At 48.2% G+C, this 19,435-nt stretch overlaps 1 protein-coding gene across 1 annotated transcript in view; it reads left to right on the plus strand.

Annotated features, from left to right (window-relative positions):
* tox (thymocyte selection-associated high mobility group box) overlaps window positions 1-19,195 on the plus strand; it is a 43,252-nt gene extending 24,057 nt beyond the window's left edge. The window contains 10 exon segments of the mRNA XM_067252893.1: window positions 2,427-2,492; window positions 5,428-5,541; window positions 9,322-9,585; window positions 12,378-12,608; window positions 13,425-13,652; window positions 13,973-14,053; window positions 14,885-15,069; window positions 15,071-15,308; window positions 17,411-17,547; window positions 17,754-19,195. Coding sequence (XP_067108994.1) covers window positions 2,427-2,492; window positions 5,428-5,541; window positions 9,322-9,585; window positions 12,378-12,608; window positions 13,425-13,652; window positions 13,973-14,053; window positions 14,885-15,069; window positions 15,071-15,308; window positions 17,411-17,547; window positions 17,754-17,790 — 1,581 coding nt within the window. The 3' untranslated portion in view covers window positions 17,791-19,195.
* The last annotated feature ends 240 nt before the right edge of the window (window positions 19,196-19,435 follow it).

Consider the following 19,435-nt stretch of genomic DNA (forward strand, 5'->3'; position numbering starts at 1 on the left):
GTGGAGGGGAGTGGAGGAGAGGAGAGGGGAGGGAGTGGAGTGGAGGAGAGTGGAGGGGAGTGGAGGAGAGGAGAGGAGAGGGGAGGGGAGTGGAGGGGAGTGGAGGGGAGTGGAGGAGAGGAGAAGAGAGGGGAGGAGAGTGGAGGGGAGTGAAGGAGAGTGGAGGGGAGTGGAGGAGAGTGGAGGGGAGTGGAGGAGAGAAGAGTGGAGGGGAGTGGAGGAGAGGAGAGGGGAGTGGAGGAGAGTGGAGGGGAGTGGAGGAGAGGAGAGTGGAGGGGAGTGGAGGAGAGGAGAGGGGAGGGGAGTGGAGGAGAGTGGAGGGGAGTGGAGGAGAGGAGAGGGGAGGGGAGGGGGAGGGGGGGAGTGGAGGGGAGTGGAGGAGAGGAGAGGGGAGGGGAGTGGAGGAGAGTGGAGGGGAGTGGAGGAGAGGAGGAGGGGAGGGGAGTGGAGGGGAGTGGAGGGGAGTGGAGGAGAGTGGAGGAGAGGAGAGGGGAGGGGAGTGGAGGGGAGTGGAGGAGAGGAGAGGGGAGGGGGAGTGGAGGGGAGTGGAGGGGAGTGGAGGAGAGTGGAGGAGAGGAGAGGGGAGGGGAGTGGAGGGGAGTGGAGGAGAGTGGTAGGAGAGGAGAGGGGAAGGAGAGGGGAGGGAGTGGAGGAGAGTGGAGGGGAGTGGAGGAGAGGAGAGGGGAGGGGAGTGGAGGGGAGTGGAGGGGAGTGGAGGAGAGTGGAGGAGAGGAGGGGGAGGGGAGTGGAGGGGAGTGGAGGGGAGTGGAGGGAGTGAGGAGGTGAGGAGAGGGGAGGGGGAGTCATCTACCTGCATGACAGAGGACAGGTTAGGTTGTTGAATTTACGAAGACCTTCACACCCGCGCACACACAACATCTACCTGTGTTGTTCCCTCCTCTGGTTAAAGAGTTTAGTCAAACAGGGTTGGATGGATGGATAGATAGATCAATAGATTCATAAGCAGATGTGTGGTACACATTTGCAGAAGTAGTTTGTTTTAAGAAAGATAATTTTCCTGGAGATCTGTGCGATCTAAGATCTGAGCTCCTGAGAAGAGTGAGATAGAGAAGAAGAGATGAGGAGGAGAAGAGGAGGACGCAAAGAGAGGGGAGGGTGAGGAGAAGGAGGAGAGAGGGTGAAGGAGAGAGAAGAAGAAGAGGAGGAGGAAAGAAAGAGAAGGGAGGACAGGCTGGAGGGAGAGAAGGAGGGAGGGAGGGAGGAAAGAGAGGGAGGGAGGGAGGAGGGAGGGAGGAAAGAGAGGGAGGAAAGAGAGAGAGGGAGGGAGGAGAGAGAGAGAGAGAGGGAGTAGAGGGGGAGGGAGAGAGAGAGGGGAGGGAGGAGAAAGAGACGAGGGAGAGAGAGAGGAGGGGAGGAGAGAGAGAGAGAGAAAGGAGGGGAGGAGTGAGAAAGAGGGAGGGAGGAGAGAGAGAGAGAGAGAGACGAGAGAGAGAGAGAGAGAGAGAGAGAGAGAGAGGAGAGAGAGAGAGAGAGGGGAGGGATTGAGGGAGGGAGGGAGGGAGGGAGGGAGAGGAAGTATGCAATGTCACCTGGAGAGGAGCCAGATGCAGCATGCCCAGTGTTTATCATACCAGTGTTTGCTCAGTGCTGTTGGGACCATGTTGATTTGAATGGGGCTATGTACTGAACCAAATGAATGTACTGTAGATATGACACGCAGCTACTGCCTTGGTAGAGGTAGGACTGAGTCCTACAGCGTGTGTGTAGGCCTTAGACGGACTTGGTTGTGTGTTTGTGTGTTTGTGTATATAATGTGTGTCCCTGTGTGTGTGATTACATACATAAGACAACGTTGAGGTAACTAGTTGTATTGTCCAGTCATTGTCCATTGGCCTGTGTTGAAACAGTACTATGTCTTTTGACTCTGCGTCTGTCAGTTTGTCCATCTGTCGGTCTGACTGCAGCCTCTGTGTGTGTGTGTGTCCGTGTGTGTGTGACTGGGTCATCTTGATTGATCATTCCAGCGCAGATGAAAGCCTGCGATTCCTGTTTCGCCTCTGTGACTTGTAATTACCTCAGTGCTAATTGCCTCTAACGGCTGCCATGTTGAGTCGATAAGGAGGAGACAAGGGCTTCAAAGAGACCCAGCCCACTGGGGGGAAACAATAGGCATGAGAAGACACCCATCCTCATCCTCCCTCCTTCTCTCTCTCCGTCCCTCCCTCTCTCTCTCTCTGCTCGCTCGCTCACTCCACCTTTCTCTCTGTGTCTCTCTCTCTATGACCTGCTCATTTGTTTTTCATGTAAAGAAGTGGAAATGTTTCAGACTTTCTGTGTGTGAGTGTGTGAGATACATTTCCTGTGAGTGCATGTGTCTGTGTGTTTATTTGTCTGTTGTTGCATGCTTGTATGTGTTTGCGTGTGTGACACCTTTAATAAAGTCATCTCTTCTTCTGTGTTTACAGTACGACAGTGAGACCATGTACCTGGGTATGCCGGAGGCGGGCCTAGACTTCATGCCAGCCAATCAGGTGGGTTTGTGTGGGGCCCTGTGATGTGTTGTCCAGTAGTAATCGATCGTATTTTAACCAATCGCATCTCACAGTACAGCCACTGGTGATACTCACACTTAGTCCATTATGACACGGCAGCAGAATGTCTACCTCCTGTTTGAGCCCAGCCTTAACAAACTCCAAATGGCTGGACTTCCATGCTGTGTGTGTGTGTTTGTGTGAAAGGGGGGGGGGGGGGGGGGGGGGTGTCTGTGTGTGAAGTGTGTATGTGTATGGTGCATGTGAGTGTGCGACTGTGTGTTGATATGGTGCATGTGTATGATGTGTGTGTGTGTGTGTGGGTGGGTGGGTGGGTGTGTATGATGTTGTGTGGGTGTGTGGGGGGGTGGGGGGGTGTATGGCATGTGTGTGTGTGTGATACATGTGCAACAGCAGGTTGTGTGTCGGGCGCACCAGGGATCTAATGGCAGTCTGCTAGGAGGTGTGTGTGGAACAGTGTGAGGCCTGCAACATCATGCAATATTAACGAGCGTGTGTGTGTTCCTCTATAAACTCCGTCACCACAGGAAGAGCTCCTGCTATCTCCTTACACGCTACACCGCCGGCCAATTACAACGCCATTACACAGCTCTCGCAACAGCCGGCCGCGTCTCTGAGACAAGGGACAATGCCGTTTCCTGATCCATAACCAACGAGAGTCTTTTCACAGGTGCACATTGCACCAAGCCACACGTTTAGGAAGCGGACCTGAGCGATACCGCCGAGGCACGCGGTGTCCGTGGAGCGCTATCGTTATGGTAACTTCCGAGATTTGGGAAGCTTCGATAGCGTTCTAGTCTGGAACTCTCTCCGCACACACCGCGGCTAGCAGGCGCGGCTAGCAGGCGCGGCTAGCAGGCGCGGCTAGCAGGCGCGGCTAGCAGGCGCGGCTAGCAGGCGCGGCTAGCAGGCGCGGCTAGCAGGCGCGGCTAGCAGGCGCGGCTAGCAGGCGCGGCTAGCAGGCGCGGCTAGCAGGCGCAGACCAGGTTTGTGAGAAAGGCTCTTAACAAACTCTCCTGTCTGTGGGATTTCGCCATTCATTGTAATTAGGTATGTTTTCTCATGGATTAATGAAAAGGGGTGATGCATTAATTAATCCGTCAATTCTGTTCTGTCTGATACCCAGTGGGACAGATTATGTGTTCATTGAGTTAAATGACTGTTGAGTCATTTTTCAATAATACACTCCATAATCACTTAATTTCTTGAGGACAAGGACTATATATTTACAAATGTTGCTCTAATCAGTCTAGGGAATATATATGTCTAACGGTTCACAAACACTCATCATGTCGTTGAATCTGGAATGGCAGTTTGAGGTTTAAGTTAGGTAAACCTAAGCAAATAAGTGGTTAGTATTAAGTAATCTAAGTCATTATATCTAGTTGTGTGTTCCAACATTATGAAACGGAAGGGCATTTTGAGACCGTGGATGATATCACAATTTCGCTAGAAAACAAAACTCAGTTTGTGGTTGCAGAGAGAATATAGGTTCAGGGGACTGGAAAGGACAGCCTGCAGTTTCCGTGGTGACACATAACAATAACAGAACATGTAGATTCAGAGCGAATAACACCTTCACAGCCAATCACACCCTGCAGAATATAGATTTTTTTAAAGTCCCTTCCAAAGCCTCTCTTGTCTACCATGTACTCTTAGGTAAGGTGTTCATATTAGAAACTCACTTCTAACCTCATATTCATTCCACCAAAATCAGCTTGTGTGTCAGTTGGTGGGAATATTAGTCATGTGTTAGCATACTTGCCATTGCCTTAGTGGTCATGAGGACCACTTCATTGTCTTTGATGATTTGCAATCACAGACGTTTAAATATTTGAACACAGACACGTCTTTTTATTAAAATAAAGTGTTTCCAAATGTTACAAATATACATTAGTCATTTATAAATGGTGGATCTGGAGGTTTGGTATAAGAATACTTAAGCTAACGTTTCACAATCAGTTTCAGGTTTAGCATTGAGGGATTATATATAGTTACGTATTCTATCTAATGATTCTCTCTCTGTATATATATATATATATATATATGTACGAACCCAGATGTGAACATAGTTAACCCGTAGGGACCTCTTGGTAGGAAGGAGGCAGCATGAATAAATTATATTCAGGTTATGTATTATTAATTCAGATGCATGGTATAGCGAGGATAGTCAGGGCCGTATGGGAAATGTTTCTACACTGCAGAATAGCTGCCTGTGGTCGATGGCTTGTCTGCAGTACATATTTCCTTTCATGTGGTTTATATTGCATGTGCAGCATCTATGGATATGATGGATGCTCTGCTAGTGTGTGTTGTCCCAGCCTTTCTGAGTGGCTCTCACTCCTGCTTGTTCAGTTGGAAGTAAATGGAAGGTATTATATACACGGTGTATGTTTATATTATCTACGGTTCCCTGTCACTTCCCTCTGAAAAGTTAGAGTTTGTGTGCATGTGTGTGTATGCACACGTATATACAATATTTAACTGTACAACATTGAGAACATATTTAACGCATATATACTGAATCTTTAAAACGGTTACAGTAATTTCAGAATATGTTAGTATCTTCTCCGTATGAAGGCCCCTCCTTCTATGCTTTGCTGACAGCATGATAACCCTAACCCTCCACAAGTTTGTGAAAAACATAATGTATGTTCATATACAGTCAGTATATACATATACAATTTGTACTGAAGAAGTGAGAGTTAAAACAACTAAACAGTACTGTATATATACATTATCTTACTATATAACTGTAAATACGCTGGGATTTTTCCATTTTCCTCAGAGGTATGATAACTCTGATGGTCGTCGATGCCGGCTCCATGGGGTCGCTATGTGTCTTTGTCCCTCTGCCCTCCTGTGACCCTTGACCTTGTGCTAACCCCTGACCTCTCGTCTCCCCCATGGGCAGTTCCGTGTGCCGCCCAGCCCCCACCAAACCCAGCAGAGCGCCAAGCAGACAGGCCCCACCTCCTGGAGAAGAGACGGCCCCCCTTCTCACCATGACGGCCACAGGCTCCACTGGGTAAACACACACACACACGGATGCGTAAACACACAGACATACGAACATACGAATGCATACACAGACACACACACGGACACAAAGATAGTGATACACTGTCACACAACACATGCACATACACACACAGACTCACTCAAAGACACAGATGCGCACACACATACACACTTTCCTTTGGAATCAGGTCATTCCTATTGTCGGAAACTGTAGAAAACCATGTCATCAATTAACATTAACATATGAACCAGTGTTTCTTTAACTCCATAGTTCTCATGTTTACGATGTTGATCTGAACAACAGACAGGCACCCTCATAGCTCACCTGTTTTAGTATTGCGTTTAAAATACAATTTATTCTCTCGTGTTTGAAACACTTTATGAACGGATTACTGCTTGAAAACGAACCAAACTGTTGTGGGGAAGTCGTCAGTTGGGCGAGTACCCGGGTTGGCGGGGGCGGGGTCGGGCTGAGAGAAGGACTGACGAGAGGAAGATTTCTGAAGAAACGAAACCCGGATTTTAGACAAAATTATTAATCATAGAGATTCCGAGTAGGCAGTGGAGAAGCTTGTGCAGGCCGTGGTGGGAGGGTGTTCCCCTATCCCCGCCCACTCTCCCGCCCCGCCAGTCCCCCACCCTTTCACATATTACATCTGACAGCATTATTCATGCTGTGTTGGCATGATGGGAGTGAATTGAAATTGAAATGATTTTTTTACATTTTTTATTATATGATTTTTTTCCTCATTTGAATTTCGAATGTTATTTTGAATCTTGTTTGACTGGTGGAGGGCGTTGGGTAAATTAACTGTCATTTGGTTTCAAACTGAAGCGTCTGTTTTTAAAACATCAACAACCCAACCTTGTCTCTCTGGTTACATAGGATGTTGATCTGAGGGTTGCTGGGAGACGTGACCACAGGTGTGTGAATTCAACAGAATCTCTTTATTTTCCACAAGGAACTTCATGAAACAAATAGTAGTGCAAATAGATTGCACATTCGGACCACGGCAGACACAATCAAACACAGTTTTGAATCTGTAGTCTCAGTAACTGTCGTTGCTATGCTGACAGAACAGAGAGGAGGGGGTTGTGGTCGGATGAAGGGAGGACAATAGAAAAGAGAGTAGAAACAATAGAGTGATAAAACAGCCGAGACATGAAAGGAGAGAATGATCAATCTCTTGTTCTTCCTTTCTTCGTCCTTTTCTTTAGTTTCTTTTCTTAGAGCTTTGTACAGGAAGTAGCAGTTACGTAACTGTCATATTTGTTGATGTTATGTAATTCTCATTGGTTCATTTCCATACAGTCTCAAATGAAACATTCAGACAACCTTGAATTTCCCATAAGATGTCAGATAAACAGCATTGTTCACTTTTTTCCTTGTAAATTGTTTTAATAAAAAAACTGAAAATCTTCACTGCATTTAGAGAAGATTCAAACTGAAGTGTTTATAGTGGAGTATACTGTGCTATACAGTACCAGAGTACACTATACTGGAGTATCTTGTGATGATGTATACTAAACAGAAGTATACTATACTGCAGTATACTACAGATTATACTATTCTGTTGTATACCCTGTAACACTTCTGCACCCTGCATACATTCTATGTATGTATACTATTTTGCTGTATACTAGTATACTACAGAGTATAGTATTCTGCTGTATACTAGTATACTACAGAGTATACTATACTTGCCTATCAACAGACCTTTCCCAGTTGTTTGTTTTTGTTTAGCTCCTGACAGAACAAGCGTTCCTCAACTCAAACCTTTACAGTCTGGATTGTGCCAACACCCTCCCTCCAACCAACAGAGACATCTGCTCAAGAAAACACAATCAAATATGCTAATGTGTGAAAAACGTTGGCTTTTAGAGAGTGGAGATGGAGGAAGCTCATTACAACGATTATGGCTCTCTTTTATAAGAACAGTTGGGCTGGTATTCCTGGAGAGAGAGAGAGAGAAAGAAAGAGAAAGAGAGAGAGAGAGAGAGAGAGAGAGAGAGAGAGAGAGAGAGAGAGAGAGAGAGACTTGGAACTGATCCTGTACCTAATTGCCTTTACTTGGCTTTCTGTCAGCTTCATTTTGTTTTCGGCAAATAAAAGTGGTAAATTAGTGGTAATGGAAATCTGGGAGGATGAAGAGGAGGAGGAGGAAAAGGAAGTAGGAAAGGAGGAAGAGGAGGAGGAGGAAACAAAAGGAAAAGTCCCTTCTGGTGGAGAAAATATGATCAAGATGCTTGATTTGAAGTTGCATCTTAGCAGGATGTGATTTGTTTGTTTGTCTCCTTCGGTGTAAACTTAGTGGTTCATGTGGCCAATTAAATGTTTCTACCTCATTTGAAACTACTAGTATTACAGAGCTGTATGTACGTGTTTATGTGTGTGTGTATGGTACCAGAGTTTGTGTGTGTGTGTGTGTGTGTGTGCGACCTTACCCCCTATTTACTGCTGATTGGGACAGAATGTATGCAGGGTGCAGAAGTGTTTACAGAATAATTCATGATTAAACTCAGATTTGTACTGGCTTTCATCTCACTGTCTTCTCCATATTTATCTGTGAATAAACAGAGGGAGCAGGGGGATTTGGGAGAGAGAGGCAGCGATAAAGAGAGAGATAGATAGAAAGAGAGGTGTAGGGAGAGAGAAGGGGAGATGAATGGGTAGAGGTAAAACGAGAGAGGGTGTGAGAGAGAGGGAAAGAGAGGGAGAAAGGGAATTAGAGAGCGGGAAGGAGAGAGAGGGAGAGACAGTGAAATAGAGAGGGAGAGAAAGAGAGAGGAAGAGAGTGAGTGAAAGAGGGAGATGGAGAGAGTGAAAGAGATATGGAGAGACAGTGAAAGAGAGAGATGGAGAGAGTGAAAGAGATGGAGAGTGAAAGAGATATGGAGAGAGTGAAAGAGAGAGATGGAGAGAGTGAAAGAGAGTGATTGAGAGAGAGAGGGAGGGAGAGAGAAGGAGAAGAAGTTAGACGACAGATCATCCTGAACAACCAAGTGGAACTGGCTGTCAGCCTCCATAAAAGAACTCTTTTGTTCCAGTTTAATGAGAGGCTTTGAACATTTACATACGTTTCTCTACCTTCCTCCAACCCTCCTCATTTCAACCTGTGAATAATTTACCAACACGATCAGATTCACTCACTCATTCCTGTTTACAAGTAAGATGAGCTTACATGTATTTGATATAGAGGGGATGAATTTTGCATGAGTGTGAATAATCTAATGATGTATAGCTTTGTATAAATAGTAATGAATAGTTATTGTTCATATGGGAGAGATCAGAGCCAGTGCTCAGGGCCAGGGAATGGTGTTCAGTCTAATGAGGTAGCTGTTACTCACAATGTGTTCTACTGCTTTGGTCTGATGGAGATACAGTGCAGTAGAACACTCCTGAAAGAGAGAGTAAGGGAGAGACAGAAAAAGAGGGAAACAGAGGGACTGAGAGTAAAAGCCAAAAGGAAAGAGAAAGATAGAGATAGAGAGAGAGAGAGAGAGAGAGAGAGAGAGAGAGAGAGAGAGAGAGAGAGAGAGAGAGAGAAAGAGAAAGGTAAGGAGCTTGAGTGTTTGATTAGATCTGAAGAGAGAGGGCACATTCAGCTGCTTATTCTGGAGGGTTGATGTTCAGGATAATGTTGGCCAGTTCTTATGCTCATACGTTATAACGTAAAAAAACGAATATTAAAATTAATTTTTCCGTTCTCACTGTCTCTTCTTATCTCTCTTCCCCTGTTGGTGCCCCCCCCCACTCTCTCTCTCTCTCTCTTCTATCCCCCCTTAGTCCTACCCTGGCTTGGGAGATGAGGACTTCAACATCCCCCCCATCACTCCCCCCACTATCCCCGAACACATGCTGCACCCCCACCTACCAGAGTCTGAGTCTGGGACATACCACCCGCTGGCCTCCCCCGTCTCCCAGAGCGGCATGCACCCCTTCCACCTGCAGGGAATGGACCTGCCCGGAGTCACCGGCTCCAGCATGATGAGCCAAGATGGCGGCCTGCTGAGCCAAGATGGCGGCATGATGTCCAGCACCCTGTCTGTGGTGAGTGTGAGCTCGAGTCTCTCCACAGCTAGTCAGGGCGATGACCTGGGGCTTACTCAGTGGGTTGAGTACGTTTATTCCCCCGCTGGGAGATTTCACAGCAAACCGAGAACCTTGGTCTGAAACCTGACATTGACATTATGATATTCTATGTGGGTGGTGGGCTTCTCGCTGTTCCAATAGCACAGAAATGAAACTTAAACTTTAGATTTTGCCGAGCAGCGAGAACAGGATTCTGAGATTAGGGGGGGTCTGTGTTCTGGTTTGTGTGTTTGTGTGTATTGTGACTAATAGTGGTTAACCAGTGTCTCAGACAGAGAGATTTCTCCTGTTCTAGTCATACTGAAACTTCTCACTTCTCTCTCTATCCATCTCTCTCTCTCACCTCTCTCTCTCTCTCCCCCCATCTCTCTCTGTCCGTCTTCCTCTGTGAGAGCAGATGAACCACCACTGTATTAGGTGTCAACAGCACCCTGGCTTTCTGACGCTGCATATTTTCATCAATAATTTTCCCTGGGACTTGTGTTTCCATCGAGAACAGCCACTGCTGTTTGAATGTCATTTTTTTCTCTCACCCAGACCCTGTAGAACAGCAACTGCGCCGATTCCTTTAAAGACTTGCCACCACACACGGCCTGTGTCTGGATCCCATAATACTCATTTGGGATTGGTTAGGGTTAAGATTCTCTCTTCTCTCTATATATATATATATTTATTTCTATCGCTTTCTTTCTCTCTGACTCTCGTTCTCTCTCTGTCTTTCTCCCACTCTCCCTCTCTTTCCCTCTCTCAATCTATCCATCTATCTATCCCTCCCTCTCTCTCTCCCTCTATCTTTCTCTCTCTCTATCTCTCTCTCCCTCTCCCTCTCTCAATCCCTCTCTCCCCCCACCCCCTCTCTCTCTCACTCTCTCTGTGTTATACCTATTTTAGGATTAAGGCTTAACTAAGGTTGCTCTCAGACCACGGTTGTTTGAAGCCAAAGGAGAGAGAGCTGGAGAGATATCCCACTTTCCCCAGACTGACAAAGGCCATTCTGTTCTCATCCCACAACCTCTCAGAGTGGCTATGAATTATGGTTGCCAGGCAACCGGGCCTGGGCCAAGATCTGGTTGCCGCGGTGAGAGAAAAGAGAGTGAGAGAAAGAACGAGAGGAAGAGAGTGAGATACAGAGAGAGAGAGAGAGAGAGAGAGAGAGAGAGAGAGAGAGAGAGAGAGAGAGAGAGAGAGAGAGAGAGAGAGAGAGAGAGAGAGAGAGAGAGAGAGAGAGAGGTTAGAGAATGAAAGAAATAAAGATGAAGAGAAACAGAGAGAGAGAGAGAGAGGGAGAGGGGGGGGGGTAGAGGGAGAGAGAGAGGGAGAGAATGAAAGAGAGGGAGGGAGAGAATGAGAGAGAGAGACTGTTTCTATATTTTATTGGTTGTTTTTCTTACTAAGCTATCTGACTAACTGCCAGAAGGACACCAGGCCTGCCACACTGTCAGTGCCCCACTGTGTGTCTCCCAGCCAGGGTTTCTACCACAGACACTGCAGAACCTACACAGGCTAATAGCCGAGCAGAATTAAATCAACAGTGTCATCTTTTCCTTCAGAAAGGGGCTGACGTGAGAGAAGCGTTTCTGAGCGTTTCCACTCAGTTTCCGGCAAGTTCCGTTTCCCCGACCACGCCCGTGTGAACGTTCCAGGGTGTCTCGGAGGTGGTTGAAATGTGGGGGTGCTGTTCTGACCCAGTGAGTCACCAAGCCAAAGCTACGGAAACTTACAAACCACCACGTCTGCTGCTAGGGGCGGGATCTGTTCTCCGTGGTTACCGCGGTTAGCGGAGGTTAGCCGGTTAGCAGATCTGAGGTTTAATATGCCCCTTAGTTAGCTGGCCGAGCTAAAGGACTGGTCAGCCATCTTCAAACCTGTTCCAGTAAAGCTTTCCTCATCTTGTTATTTAACTGACATTAATGAATTGTAATTCATTAATTGTATTAATTAAATAATCTTAATGAGGAGATTAAGATTAGGGTTGACAAGGTACTACATTAGGGTCACACAGGTGCAGGGTTAACTGGTGTTTGAAGGGTTAATTATGTGTTAGCTGGCGTCTCTCAGTGTGTGTGTGTGTGTGTGTGTGTGTGTGTGTGTGTGTGTGTGTGTGTGTGTGTGTGTGTGTGTGTGGTGGGCGGTCACAGCAGACCAGATTCTAAAGCAGCTTGTCTGTTCTCCCGCCCAGGTGATGCCTCACCTGTCGGGGTGGGGGGAGGGTGTGTGTGTTTGTGGTCTGTGTGTGTGTGTTTGTGGTCTGTGTGTGTTTGTGTTGGGGGTGAGGACAATAGGAGGCGTGAGGGGGGGTCACTAGAGGCACCTGTCGGGCCACGCGGTGTCAGGTGACCTGGCCAGGTGTCAGGTGACCTGGCCAGGTGAGGCGGGGTGAGGTGTCCCCCTGGGGAGAGGATCAATCAGACCCACTATCTGGGCGTCCAGGGAAACTACTGGACCTGACCTGAGATATACCCGTCACCTGGTATATATACCTATCGCCTGGGATTGAACGTGTCTGAGATTATACCTGTCTAGATTAGTCTAGTAAATTACTAGATGGTAACCAACTAAACCAAGACAGATATTCAGCTGAATGAAAACTAAACACTCACTGTTAGGTATAACCTCTTTCTCATCTCCAAACATCTGTTGGGCTTTGAATGAGAGTGTGAGAGGGTAGGGAGGAGTTAGTCAAATAATTCATGGGTAGATTATGTTTCTTCTAATACTGAGACTTATTTGAATATTGTTTTCATGAACAGATGCAGCAGATGGTAAACTCCAGGTACACCAGCAGCCAGCAGTCAATGGAGGCCCTGAGACCCAGGAACCAATCAGGTATGGGGCAGCAGAGTCAGCTGACCACCATAAACCAATCACAGCTGGGACTGAGTGGGAACGCCCACAATTCCCCCTCTCCTCCAGGAAGCAAGTCGGCCACACCCTCTCCCTCCAGCTCTGTGCACGAGGATGATAACGACGAGTCAGTAAAGGTGAGGGGATGAGGTTCCTCTCACAGGCTGTTTCTGTCTCTCTCTCACACACTGTCTCTGTGTCTGTCACGCACACACACACTATGTGTCTTTAACTATCACACACACACACACACACACACACACTCTCTCTCTCTCTCTACATTTACATTTAGTCATTTATCAGACGCTCTTATCCAGAGCGACTTACAGTAAGTCTCTATGGAACAGACTTCCACTTCCAGTGTTAAACCACATGCTACATAGCTGCACCAAAGGCTATATATCTACCCCATTGCTATATAGCTGAACCATGGCTGTATAGCTTAACCATGGCTGTATAGCTGAACGATGGCTATATAGCTGAACCATTGCTATATAGCTGAACCATGGCTATATACACACGATAGGCTGTAACTGCTCACTCCCACGCCTGTAGAGTCAGAACGGTGTTAATATTTGATGCTACTGTACCTATATGGTACAAGTTATGTTTTATTCAGGCCAGCATCAAGTCTAATGTGGTCAACAGCTCTGATGTGTGCTGCACATTCTGCAGTGTTTGTCTACACTGAACAATAAAGTTACTAAAATAGGATTCAACTGCATGCTTTTCTGTGGTAGTGAGGAAGATGGCTTCCTCCTTCCCTCTCTCTATCTGACAGTTTCTATCTCACACACACACTTCCTCTCTCACACACACACACACTTTCTCTCTCTTATCTTGCTCTTCTTTCATTTTCTCTTCTGTACCTCTCTTCCTCCCTCCTGTGATTCCTCTCCACCTCTCCCCTCTCTCTCCAGCATCTCACCCTGTCTTCTTCTCTGGTCCTCCAGCAGGCTGAGAAGAGACCAGTGGTGGAGGCCCCCAAGCCCAAACCCAAAACCCCCAAGAAGAAGAAGAAGAAGGATCCCAACGAGCCCCAGAAGCCCGTGTCGGCGTACGCCCTGTTCTTCAGAGACACACAGGCGGCCATTAAGGGCCAGAACCCCAACGCCACCTTCGGGGAGGTGTCCAAGATCGTGGCGTCCATGTGGGATGGGCTGGGAGAGGAACAGAAACAGGTGTGTGTGTGTGCAGACACGCAGGTGTGCGTGTGTGTGTGTGCAGACAAGCAGGTGTGTGTGTGTGTGTGTGCAGACAAGCAGGTGTGTGTGTGTGTGTGTGCAGACACGCAGGTGTGTGTGTGCAGACAAGCAGGTGTGTCTGTGTGTGTGCAGACACGCAGGTGTGTGTGTGTGTGTGTGTGCAGACACGCAGGTGTGTGTGTGTGCAGACACGCAGGTGTGTGTGTGCATAACGCAAACAGGCCATCACACACTCACAGGTCGGAGATTTAATTTACTTGACTTGGAGTTTAACTCGACTTGTTTGACCATCACAGGAATACAAGAAGAAAACAGAGACAGCCAAAAAGGAATACCTGAAGCAGCTGGCAGCTTACAGAGCCAGCCTGGTCTCCCAGGTACGCCCTCAACACCACCCTCCCTTAGAGTACGCCCTCAACACCACCCTCCCTTAGAGTACGCACTCAACACCACCCTCCCTTAGAGTACGCACTCAACACCACCCTTCCTTAGAGTACGCCCTCAACACCACCCTCCTGTAGAGTACGCCCTCAACACCACCCTCCTGTAGAGTACGCACTCAACACCACCCTCCCTTAGAGTACGCCCTCAACACCACCCTCCCTTAGAGTACGCCCTCAACACCACCCTCCCTTAGAGTACGCCCTCAACACCACCCTCCCTTAGAGTACGCACTCAACACCACCCTCCCTTAGAGTACGCACTCAACACCACCCTCCCTTAGAGTACGCACTCAACACCACCCTCCCTTACAGTACGCACTAAACACCACCCTCCCTTAGAGTACGCACTCAACACCACCCTCCCTTAGAGACCCCAACATCACCCAGAGATACTTGACTTACGTTGTCTTCTTTATATTTTGTCTCCCCTCCCCCCCTGCTCCCTGTCCTCCCCTCCTGCTCCCTGTCCTTCCCCCCTCCCCTCCTGCTCCCTGTCCTTCCCCCCTCCCCCCCTGCTCCCTGTCCTCCCCCCCTGCTCCCCTGATCCCTGTCCTCCCCCCCCTCCCCCCCTGCTCCCTGTCCTCCCCCCCCTCCCCCCCCTGCCCTTCCCCCCTCCCCCCCTGCTCCCTGTCCTCCCCCCCTCCCCCCCTGCTCCCTGTCCTCCCCCCCTCCCCCCCTGCTCCCTGTCCTTCCCCCCTGCTCCCCTGCTCCCTGTCCTCCCCCCCTCCCCCCCTGCTCCCTGTCCTTCCCTCCTTCCTCCCCCAGCAGAGTTACAGCGAGCCAGGGGAGGTGAAGATGTCCCAGTCCCCCTCCATGCTGGGGTCGAAACCCCCCGTCTACCACGGTGCAGGACAGCCTGCTCCGCACCAGCACCCCCACTCCCACCCCCACTCCCACCCAGGCCTCTACATGAGCCACCCCTACCACCATCCCTCCCACCCCCAGCACCACCCCCCATCCCCAGCACCACCAGGCCGGCCTCAGCCCCCACCTTGGCCTCTCCAGGGGGGTGGCTCCCCGGCCCAGTGGACCCCACTCAGGAGGGCTTTCTCTGGGCAACATGTCTGCCGCCTCACCCCCTCCACTCCAGATTAGCCCTCCCCTCCACAGTCACGCTCACCTAGGTCTGCACCATCAGCAGCAGCTCAGTGGACATAGCCTCTCCCTGCACTCTCCTTCTATGGGACAGGTGAGTTACTTGCTGCACACTCACACCCACCCACAAAGGTTTATACACACGTACACACTCTCACACCATACCTAAAGATACCATCTATGGGTCTTCTACTCCACACACACCCTCTCTTTCTCTCTCTCTCTTCCCCACACACATACACACACACACACACACAGTCAGATATTTCCCATTTTCTCTGGGTAATAAACAAATGTATGAGGGTGAGGATGTGATTTATGGAGACTTGGAGAGCTGAATTGAGATTGATGAATTCATCAGTGGTGTAGACAAACAGCCGCAACATGCACACACACACACACACACACACAGAGGAAATGACAGGGGGGAAGGGTCTCCAGGGAGACAGTGTTATGTCCCCTCTCTTCTATAATCATCAATCGTGCAGTTCCCTGGTAGAGAGGCGGGCCAGTTAGTAGAGGGGTGGAATGATAGAAGGGCAGAATACAGGGGCAGGTTAGTAGAGGGGCAGTTTAGTAGGGGGTAGGATGGTAGAGGGGCAAACCTGTATTGCCTGCTGGGGGGCAGTGACAGCCAGTACCTGGGTCCAGGTAGCAGTTGGCTCCATATCCCAGAGATCCTCTGGCTGTTGAACGCATCACGTATTCATGCGACGTTGTGGGGAACCTTGTTATTGCCTGAAAAGGAAACGGTCTCTTCTCTCTTTATCTGGTCTCAGCAGGCCAGATGAACTGCTGCTGAGGGTCACTCCACCAAGTTTTAGGAGAGGGGGAGGGTGGGGAGTGTGTGTGTGTGTGTGTGTGTGTGTGTGTGTGTGTGTGTGTGTGTGTGTGTGTGTGTGTGTGTGTGTGTGTGTGTGTGTGTGTGTGTGTGTGTGTGTGTGTGTGTGTGTGAGAGGAGGTTTGGTGGGGGTGGTGGTTGAGGTTCCTCTTGAGTTAGTTCCACAGGGAATAGAATATGAATTTGTCTGAAGTCCAATTCTAGATGAGTTTTAATCTTCGCACTGTCTGTCTGAAGGGTGATGTCGGCGCGTAGAGAAGAGAATAGTTTGACTGCGGTTTCAGGGCGCCACTAAAACCGCACGTTCACGGACCCTTTTACAGAGTTTTAAATCCCGGAGGGGGAAATAATCCCCCCGCTTTCCATTTTGCATATTTCTAGGAGGCTGCAAACAAAACACAACAAAAAAAAACAGAAGAAGAAAAAAACAGTGCTCCAACTTTTCCCTGAAGAAGGAGAGGAGGGAGTGAGGGGCACGGGGGAGGGGGGGATGGGGGAGAGAGAGAGAGAGATACAAAAGGGGCAGATGGGGTCTTTGTGAGGGGGTGAAGGAGAAGAATTTGAGGAACAATAGTTGAATAGGTAAGAGTCGGAGAAGGGGGAGAGAGAACTCAGCCACCTGCTGTCCCCAAGCTTTCACAGAGAGACTCACACACAGCACCCAGATTAACTTCCCTTTCAGTCTCCCCTCTCTACCTCTCTCTCTCATTCTGTCTCTCCCTCTCTCTCCTATCTCTCTCTACCCCCTCCCCTCTCTACCTCTCTCTCTCCTATCTCTCTCTACCCCCTCCCCTCTCTACCTCTCTCTCTCCCTCTCTCTCTCATTCTGTCTCTCCCTCTCTCTCCTATCTCTCTCTACCCCCTCCCCTCTCTACCTCTCTCTCTCATTCTGTCTCTCCCTCTCTCTCCTATCTCTCTCTACCCCCTCCCCTCTCTCTCTCTCTCTTTCTGTTTTGGTCTCTTTCCATCTCTGTTTCTATTTCTCTTTCTCCCCCCCCTCTCTCTCTCTCTCACTGTCTTTCGTACTTCCTCCTCTGTCTCTCGGGGCAACTATCTCTTTCTCTCTCTCGTCTGCCTGATTATGATTCTCTCGTGTCCGTCTCTTCTTCCTCTCCCCTCACTTTTTAATCCATCTCTCCTCTCCCCTCACTTTCTATCCATCTCTCCTCTCTCTGCTAATTTTCTGGCTCGTAGACACAAACACTTCTAGGAAAACCATCATCATTTAAAATGTGGCTCCCATCATTACAACCCCCCCCCCCCTCCTCCCCCCCCCCCCCCTGACAGTCACAAACAGATCTGACTGGATGTGTTGGTTGCAGTCTAACCTCCCCCCCCCCCCCTCTCCCCCCCAGGGGTTCCCTCTGCAGACAGAGTTCCAGAACATGATCAACATGTCATCCTCTGGAGGTCAGGGCATGTCCCCTTCCATGGAGTACGGCCGCAGCGGCCCGGGACAGCAGCTGGACTGGAACGAGTTCTCCGGTAACGGGTACGCTGGGAATACGCTAGTCTGGATTAACCAGATTATCCCTAATATTGGACTAGGCAGGTTTAGATTTAGATTTAGAAAATGGAAATTTGTGTTACCAAACTCAGTGCTCTAGAGAGAGTTTGAGTGGAGTTCTAAAGGGGTGGGTTCTAGAACACAGACATGACGGCAAGTTCTAGAATGTGCTTTGTTGCTTTTCCTTCCAGAACTCACCAGAGAGACAAACCGCTATTCCTGACCTGATTGGAATTGGAGTCCGGCTCCAGTGACCACAACCACACCTCCTGAGAGGCTCCGGCGTGAACCAGACCACAGCTCGACCTCAACCCCAAACTTGAACACAACCTCAACTGGTCAAATCGTTGTCTACTCTTTGTGTTAACTGGACCAAGGAGCTGACCACCAACACACACACACACCACCCTGCTACTACAACTAGGGTCTAGTCAGCACAGCTAGTTCGCCATCTTCGTGCAGATAGTTCCAAGACAACCACAAATATTTATCACGTTCCCCAGAATCACTTTACAAATGTGATGTCACAAAGCCAACATGCTGAAGGTTCCGTTGGAGTTTGATGATGATTATGAGCAGAATTAGCCAGCCTCACAACACAGGGTGGTTGACAACACAAGCTAACACATAATGGTCAAATCCCAGATGTTAATTTAGCACTTAAGGGGCCCCTGTTTATATCCCATACTGAGCTAAAAGGTGAACCAAAATCACAGATAATCTTTTTCAATTGAACATATGGACTCTCTCCTATCTCTCTCTCCCTCTCTCCCTCTCTGCTACTCAACTGCCTTACAGATTGTACAGTGCACCACCCTTCTTTTATAAACTGATGCTCATCCTGTAAATATATCAGTTTGTGTGGCTTCTATCCCCCAAGAGTTTGAATTTCGAAAAGATAAGCTTTGTCTTAAATGCAGTTTAAGATGAATTGGATCACAAGAGGGAATTTAACCAGATTTAAGAAGGGACATTGATGAACATTATTGAAGTTATTCAGGTTTTCATTTGGCATGATTTTGTCAATACTATGAAATTAATCTGTAAGATAAACTTGAGAAATCAATTGATGTTCAACTCGAAACTGTGCGCAACCTTGAAATAGGTGCTACGAAATGTTTGAAGTTTTGTGAAAAATAGACAAAACAAACAACAGTTTTTATTTTGTACAAAACAAAAAAATACACTTTTGTTCGACAGTTGGCATAGTGCTAATCCAGTGCTAGTCCAAACTCTTTGTGTGAGGGTGTAGAAAGCGACGTTTATGTCGTTAATGAGGAGCGGGGACAGATTGGCGGCTACTCGCGCCATAACCCCGACATCTGGCTTGCTCACGCGCCGCTCAGATCGCTGCATCCTTGCGGAGCTTGTTTGTGGTGCGCGGCTGTGCGCGTGCCTATTTATAAAACAATGAGAACTTGTAGGTGTTTTTTTTTTTTTAAGTTGATATGTTTAGATAATGATAATGATGGATGTCACTTTCTCTCTCTGTTCAATTTATTATTTGGCAGAAACGACTCCAGGCAAAAATGTGAAGAATTCTTATCTTATTTTTAGTTTCTATTCTGTTTTATTCTAATGTGTTCTAATGAAAATAAAGTAAACCTGCATTTATGTGCAGTAATCACTCCGTTCTCTCTCCTTTCTGCCTCATTTTAGAGTTGTGTATTTTATCTACATAAAAAAAAATTGTGTGTGTGTGTTGTGTGTGTGTGTGGGGGGGGGGGGGGGGCACACCGATATGATGGTGAACCCTCGCCCTGCGCTATGAGTGATGTGTGTGTGCGCGTGTGCGGTGTGACGCAGGGGCGTTTTTAGAGTTTGAAGAGAAGGGCTTCACCCAAACCCACCACACAATACTACACTTGACCAA

Source organism: Osmerus mordax, chromosome 16, assembly GCF_038355195.1.
Source record: "Osmerus mordax isolate fOsmMor3 chromosome 16, fOsmMor3.pri, whole genome shotgun sequence".
Lineage (NCBI taxonomy): Eukaryota > Metazoa > Chordata > Actinopteri > Osmeriformes > Osmeridae > Osmerus > Osmerus mordax.